The 7154-nt window shown below is 39.1% G+C and overlaps 1 protein-coding gene across 6 annotated transcripts in view; it reads left to right on the top strand.

The window, feature by feature from the left end:
- Window positions 1-234: 234 nt before the first annotated feature.
- tipin (timeless interacting protein) overlaps window positions 235-7154 on the top strand; it is a 15071-nt gene continuing 8151 nt past the window's right edge. Inside the window, exons 1-3 of one of the 6 annotated variants that reach the window (XM_037247279.1) lie at window positions 271-320; window positions 1838-1921; window positions 2445-2563. Coding sequence is in view for 1 of the 6 variants with exons in the window: in XM_037247277.1 (XP_037103172.1) it covers window positions 2405-2563 (159 nt within the window). In the remaining 5 variants the exon portion in view is untranslated. Of the gene's footprint in view, window positions 321-1369; window positions 2564-7154 lie in introns of those variants that run through there. The other 5 variants (XM_037247281.1, XM_037247277.1, XM_037247278.1 and 2 more) reach the window with 5 other exon arrangements.

The raw sequence follows: 7154 nt of genomic DNA, 5'->3' as shown, positions 1-7154 counted from the left end.
AAGTTACAAATTTACAGTATAATGATAATCACGTGTGCAAAAAAAATCCTATTAACACAAAGTCAGCAAATTATATTCGTAAATTAATGGCATAAAGGGGCGGGGGACTTTGACTGTGAAACTACATTTCCAAATCAGCAAATGAACGATGCATGTCAACATTCGTGCCGCTTTTTCCACATCCAATATGGCGGTGATGTCTACGTACGATTCCGCTTCCATACATATCTATGAAAAATGTGTTCGTACCGGAAGTCGTTACCTGAATTGTCCGTGTGTTCCTTTGCGTTACTCGCTGAATTCAGTGGACGAGCTGATTGGTAAGGAATATCTTGACCTAATTTGCGCTGTGAATATGAGTGATGTAAATGTATATTATGACGAATGCTTTTAGTTTCAGTGAATGCATGCCGAAACGCGATATTTGGTTTCCTCAACATGCGTTTAATTCGAACGTAACGGTATTTGACAAATTTAGCGTGTTTACTCTCAAGAGTCGTATTGCGATAACAAAGTAAGTTTGAACAGTAGAGTAGGACAAACTGACAGATGGAAGTCATAGTGTCATATAAACAGCAAAATAGTTTCAGTCTTTTGCTTCGTATTCCGGGTTGGTTCCCGCCATAATGCTGGGGCGGAAGTGGCGTCAAATCATCGTCCAGCTACGACTGCGCATCCGTTATGAAAGGGTTTTTGTTTTATTTTTTGTTCATTTAGTCATTTTTTTCTTTAGAATCAAGTAATATTGTACTGTTCGAACATTGTTATCAAAGTTATCTCTATTTCAATTTCATCTCTCGTCACTTCACAAGTGCTACAATTTAATTTGATATCTTACTATTATATTTACTTTGTAGCTACGTACTTCTTTTAAAACAGATGGAATGACCCACATTCCCATAATTAAATTCAACTGAAAATGCTATTATGTCCGTCATGTATTACAAAAGAAAGCAAGAATATAACATTTGTTATCACGTTTCTCTGCATTGCAAAGAGCAACTAGGGGACAAAACATGTGCTCATTGATAATTTTCCCGTGATGTCACGCACATCTGGAGACCACCATGTGGGAGGATCACGATTATCTTTTTTCCCCATTGTATTTTGATTTTGAAGAGTTCCATAACTTGTCTACAATTCCAAACCTAGAAACCTGCCAATTGTCCATTACAAATAAATACAGTATTAAACATTTAACTCAAGGTCATTCGCAGTATTCTTTGAACAATATTCAAACAAAAAATAAAATAGCTATTCGACTGTCTTTAGTGAGTCAATGACTTGAAATTACGTCTCACAGTGAATGCTGTATCAGTAAAACACTGCCTTGATGGCCTGGTGTCAACCCAGACTGCAGTCATCATTGTGTGATTTTATTTGTTTTTTGTTTTTTAACATTGGAAAACAGATGCAAATTACATTGCCTTTTTATTAGATGCTTTTGTCAGCAAAAGTATCATTAAGCAAGTGTTGCTTAATGTTCCGGTTTTTGGCCCTGCAGTGTGTAACAGTTGGTCTTATTTAAATAAAACCACCCTCATACCAAGTTTCTCCACCCATGACTTGGCATAAACCTTGGTGAAGATCCACCATTTTCCCTCGCAGGCGAGTGACTGACTACATAGAATTGCTATTATTTCGAAGTAAAAAGCTAAACAGACTCGCCACGTTGTTGGATGCTTAGATCGTCACACATCAGTGCCTCCCAGCCAAAGAGGACTTCAGGAAAAAGTGGATTCATTTTATTTACAATGGAAACATCCGGCCTTCTGTCAGCAAAAATCTTGTCTGTGCCCACCACTTTGCGTTTGACTGCTTTGGCAACCTCGATCAGTGTAAAGTTGTACTGGCGATGAGACCGTTCATAAATGATGGATCAATACCAACTGTCCGTGGCAAAGACACAGATGAGGGAACTGTAAGTATTTAAACAAATGTTTCTCTACTTCAGACGTTTACCTTAGCTAAGACTGGACATAAGGATTCATTTGTCAACGGTACAATATTATTTACAAACCTGTTAATGCAAGTACAGTAGTTTGTAATGTGTGAGTGTAATTTCATCAATCTTGTGGTACTTTATATAATTAAATTGAGTAAATAGGTTTAATGTTATATAGACTCAATGGAGGAGAGTTCAGTTTAATGGAACACATGATTTGTATAACCTAACAATACGTAGGACAAATCTCATCTTTTGTGGGTTAAAAAAAATGTAGCTATATTTTTGTTATTGAATTTGTAGGTAGGATGACGTGATTCCTACTATCTGATAATCATAGGGTCGATATTTATTGTGCATACCTAATACTAGTCATTTTTGGTTGACAAGATTGGAACAAATCAATAAAATGCTTTGTGTGACAGAGTTCTGGAGACTGATAATTAGAGCCATATTGACATGGAAAAACGATTCAAAAATAGTTACTGTCATTGTGTAGACTACCAAGTCTGCACTGGCGGCTGTGGTACATCATGTGGCCTGCTAGAGGGACGGTCACACGCAGAGTTGGCACGCAGCTGTCTATGCAAACACTCCAACGGAACTTCAAAAGTACAGGTTTGTTGACATGATGTTTGTGTGCTGATTGTTTATGTCTACTATCTACAATTTACTCTTTTTGTGAATTTGGCCAGACTAATGGAAGCACACAATCACAATAATCACCTGCATTACTACAAAGATAATCCTGACCACAGAGGCAGCGTAAACTGCCAAGTTGCCAACAAGCCATCAAGTTGTGGTCTGCCATCCCTCAAATGATTCCTTCTCAAAATGCATGAAGGCATACATAAAAAGAGCATATACACAAATATTGAATATTTAATGTGCTGTGAGAGCTCATCAGCGCTGCCGCAGGAAATTACTTAATGAGGAAAAGTAATGATTACAAATGTATCTTTGTTAATCCATGCCAGTGATATATTAGTGACAGGAATAACAATTCCGAGCTGGTCTCAAACACAGAAGGTGTAATAAACCTGTGGAATATGTGTATTGACAAAATCAGAACTTCACTTTGCACCATATGATATAGCCTAGATGAGCAAAATGTCCACATTGGTAACTGACCCAATCTCAGTCTCAGGGGTAAGAAATCCTTCACCTCTACCCTCTTTCAGCCACTCACCCGCACAGCCACAGACGGGTCGAAATTCCCACGAACACATATCCGCACGCCGTTACAAAATAAAATAATTCTTTAATGTCGAGGACGAAAGTAAGCTCTTTGAACCATTAGAATGAATTAATCTAGTCTTCCCTTTTTTTAGGCACCCTTCAACGGCTCACTTGAATCACCGTCCTGCATAGAAGTAGGTGCTAGAAGCTCAACTTTTGATTCCACTAGTCCATGTAAACTACCTCACTGAAAACTGGAGGAAGATGCGGGGAACGTATCAGAGGGCAGCTCTTCTATGGACATTAAAGACCCACTGGATCCCACCAATGAGGACCCTGGCATAGTTTTGGGTCAGCAAATGCAACGTGGGTTTACTATAACGCCATTATTTTGTTTCTTGATTCAAGCTCTAGCAGTTACTCTTTTTTTATTTTTTATTTTTTTCCCCCATTTCAAAACTTTGTCGTTTTCATAGGCTTGTATCTTCTGGTCCTGTTAATAAGATGGCAGCATACCGTATTTTTCGGACTAAAAGTCACTCCGGAATATAGGTCGCATTAGCCATAAAATGCACAATAACGTGAAAAAAAACATATAAGTCGCTCCGGAGTATAAGTCGCATTTTGGGGGAAATTTATTCGACAAAATCCAACACCAAGAACAGACATGAACGAGCAACAACAGGCTAAACGATAGGTATGCTAACGTGACATAAACACAAACTAAGAGCTGAGAACAGGCCTGACTTAACATTCAGAGTTATTCAAATAACTATTACATGAATAACACGTTTATAAAACCATCTGTGTCACTCCAATTCATTAAATCCATCGATCGTCCTTTGTGTTGACAATGTTGACAATGTTGACGCTGACGGCGCTTGCACTTCAAAATATTCCACAGGCCCATATAACGATATATAAATTATATATCAAATAACTATTAATAATATTATCAAACCACCTGTGTCACTCCAAATCATTAAATCCATCGATCAAATTCCTCGTTCTTTGTCAACAACGCCGCGCGTGCGCCCTGACGTCAGCCTTGTCGTTATTCCACAGATCTAGTATATAACTATATTGTAGCGTTAACAAAGTACAAGGAAAGACGTGGGTTTGGTAAACGGCTCTTTATTTAACAAAACAAGAGTTCAACGAGCCAACAACTACTGAACTGTAACGATAAAAACAGATACAAGTTGCTACACGAAATAAAATATATCACATAACTATCACATATATAGTTCACCGCCACACGGCCCCAAGCACCGCCGTCGACTTCCAGGCGTGTGACGGCGTGGACTTCCATCCCCAAAGGTGGCACTTCCAGCCACGGAGGTGGAAGAGAGCTCCATAGAATAGGACCGGGCGTGCGTAAAAGCCATGTCTGAGCCCCAGCCACCCGGCCGAGCGCCGGCCCCCGACTTCCATCCACGGAGGTGAAAGAGAGCTCTGTAGAGTAGGACCGGGCGTGCGTAAAAGCCATGATAGTTTTTCAAACCTTCTGTGTCACTCCAAATCATTAAATTCTTCAAACTCTTTGTCCTCCGTGTCACAAACAAAGCTGCTAATAATGCCGGTAGTACGTGGGGCTCTTCGTCATCCCGTGATCGAATCTTTGTCGTTTATATAAACAACCGCCGCGCCGCTGGCGTCACTTTAAATTCAAATTACAGTAATCCCTTGCCACATCGCGGTTCGTTTATCGCGGTTTCACTTTTTTTTTTTTTTTTAATTTTGAAAATTTGTGAAAGAATTCACATAAGTCGCTCCTCAGTATAAGTCGACCCCCCCCCCCCCCCCAAACTATGAAAAGAAAACACGACTTAAAGTCCGAAAAATACGGTATATTGTCCATGAAAGTTGCCTACTGAAGCTATTTGTGGTTAGGCCTGTGTGTCGGCGGGTTACTGATGTGAAGACAAGAAGCAGAGGCACATTCCTTTCAATACTGACAATGGAACAGTCAACCAATAATTGGAGACACACCAGTGGGAAACCTCCAGCTTTCAGCTGCCATGTATACTACAGGTTCATCTTTCTTCAAATTTAAAAAGGTAATGGATAAAGACTTTGGCTGTGTTTGCAATCACTCCTTGAGTGATTTGTGAGTTTGCCATTTTGTATTGCAGTTTTAAAATGCTGTGAGACATCACTATAAAGTAGTGAACAAACACTAGTGCTGTCTTTTTTTTTTTTTTTTACTTTTATTTATGCAAATAAGGCAGTTAAAAACTGATTCTCATTTGCAATGCCAACCTGGCTGCAGACATCTGAGTAACAAAAGTAAAGCAAATACAAGTAGGTTACGTATTTGAATAATAAATCACATGCTTAATAAAGGTTTCATCAAAGCTAAAAACAGGATCATGCACAGTATCCCTCATTAAACTTTTAACGCATTTTGGAAGGAATGAGTTTTATTTAATATTTTACTAAGTGTTCCAGTCTTTAGTGGCAAAGAAATTGAAGACAATTAACCAAACGTCGTGTGGATTTTTGGAGGGAAGGGGTTATTAAAACTGCTGGAATGGACAGTGTGGGTCGTGGTATGCATGGCGAGCAGAGATTGGAGATGCAGGATGATGGTTTCTTGAGTGTCTTATAGCTAAACTTAAACAAATGAATGTGTTTTGAGTGAAAAGATTACCCGTTAACCAGGAAGTACAGTTAATGGTGCTGAGTGTTGTGAACCTTGCAAAAGCAAATGGCGTTGTGGTATACTGCATGGTGTCTAGTTTTTGGAGAAAGGTTTTGAAGCTGATCTACTGTGTATAGTACATCTTTGTAATCTAGGAATGGAAGGATGGTTTTATGTGCAATTTAGCAGAATGTGTTAGTGAGGATTTATTTTGGGAGAGAGCCTAATCTGCTTTTAACTTCCAAGAGAAGAGACTGTTTCTCTCAAAGGCAAGCGAACTGTCACGCCAGATTCCTCAGTTTGTAGTATGTGGCCAATTGAACAGCAGAGCCATAAAGAGGGGGGAAAAAAATCTATGTTTCTGTTTGTGGGAGGGTTCTGTTGAAGGTTATACATTTAGTTTTGCATAAGTGTGGACTGCAAAGAGATTTTTGAGTGTTAGTACAACTTGCCTGGAGCGCAGGCAGGGCAGTCTAGAGCAGTGGTTCTTAACCTGGGTTCGATCAAACCCTAGGGGTTCGGTGAGTCGGGCTCAGGGGTTCGGTAGAGCCTCCACTGCGGAGGGCGAAACACACCTGATTTATCGTGTAAATTCGTGATGACGTATATCTGAACTGATCTCGCAAAGGCAACAGCAGAAGTCACACTGATTCGCAGGTGTGTAATTTGTTGTGAGTTCATGCATTGTGTTGGTTTTGTTCTTTGAACAAGGTGATCATGCACGGCTCATTTTGTGCACCAGTAAAAAACATCTACGTCTTGAATTTGAAAAAAAAAACATTTATTTACTTTTTTCTAAAGAGGGGTTCGTTGAATGCGCATATGAAACTGGTGGTGTTCGGTACCTCCAACAAGGTTAAGAACCACTGACAGAGTAAACTGTTTAGTTTCTATTATTATTTTGAAAATACATTTGAAATCCCCAATTTCACTATGTCAAGATAGTTTAAGATTACAAAATAAACATTCAAAATGATTTTTATAACAGAAATTGGTTAGCGTATAGTCTTCTGAAAAACATTTTGAATTCCACTCAAATTTAAACATTGAAATGAATCATTTTCTACAACCTTGTAAATTGAGATTCACTTGCACATATAGTATACAGTATACGCAGATGTGCTGTATTTTCCGGGGTTAGTTTTTGTCATAGTTTGGCCGGGGGTGTAACTTATACTCTGGAGCAACTTATGTGTGAAATTATTAACACATTATTATATCATTTCACATATTATTTTTACACTCAACCGCAAGAGGGTGCTCAAGGTCTGTGTTGATAATTGTGTTGATGAGTCTGACGTAAGCAACGTAGAAGAGGAAGCGCCGCATCTTCTCCCTCTGGAGTTAGCGGAGTTGTTTAAAAGTGACACAGAGGATGCACGTTCT

This window comes from Syngnathus acus, chromosome 3 (genome assembly GCF_901709675.1).
Source record: "Syngnathus acus chromosome 3, fSynAcu1.2, whole genome shotgun sequence".
Taxonomy (NCBI): Eukaryota; Metazoa; Chordata; class Actinopteri; order Syngnathiformes; family Syngnathidae; genus Syngnathus; species Syngnathus acus.
This window is presented reverse-complemented; position numbering and strand designations above follow the sequence as displayed.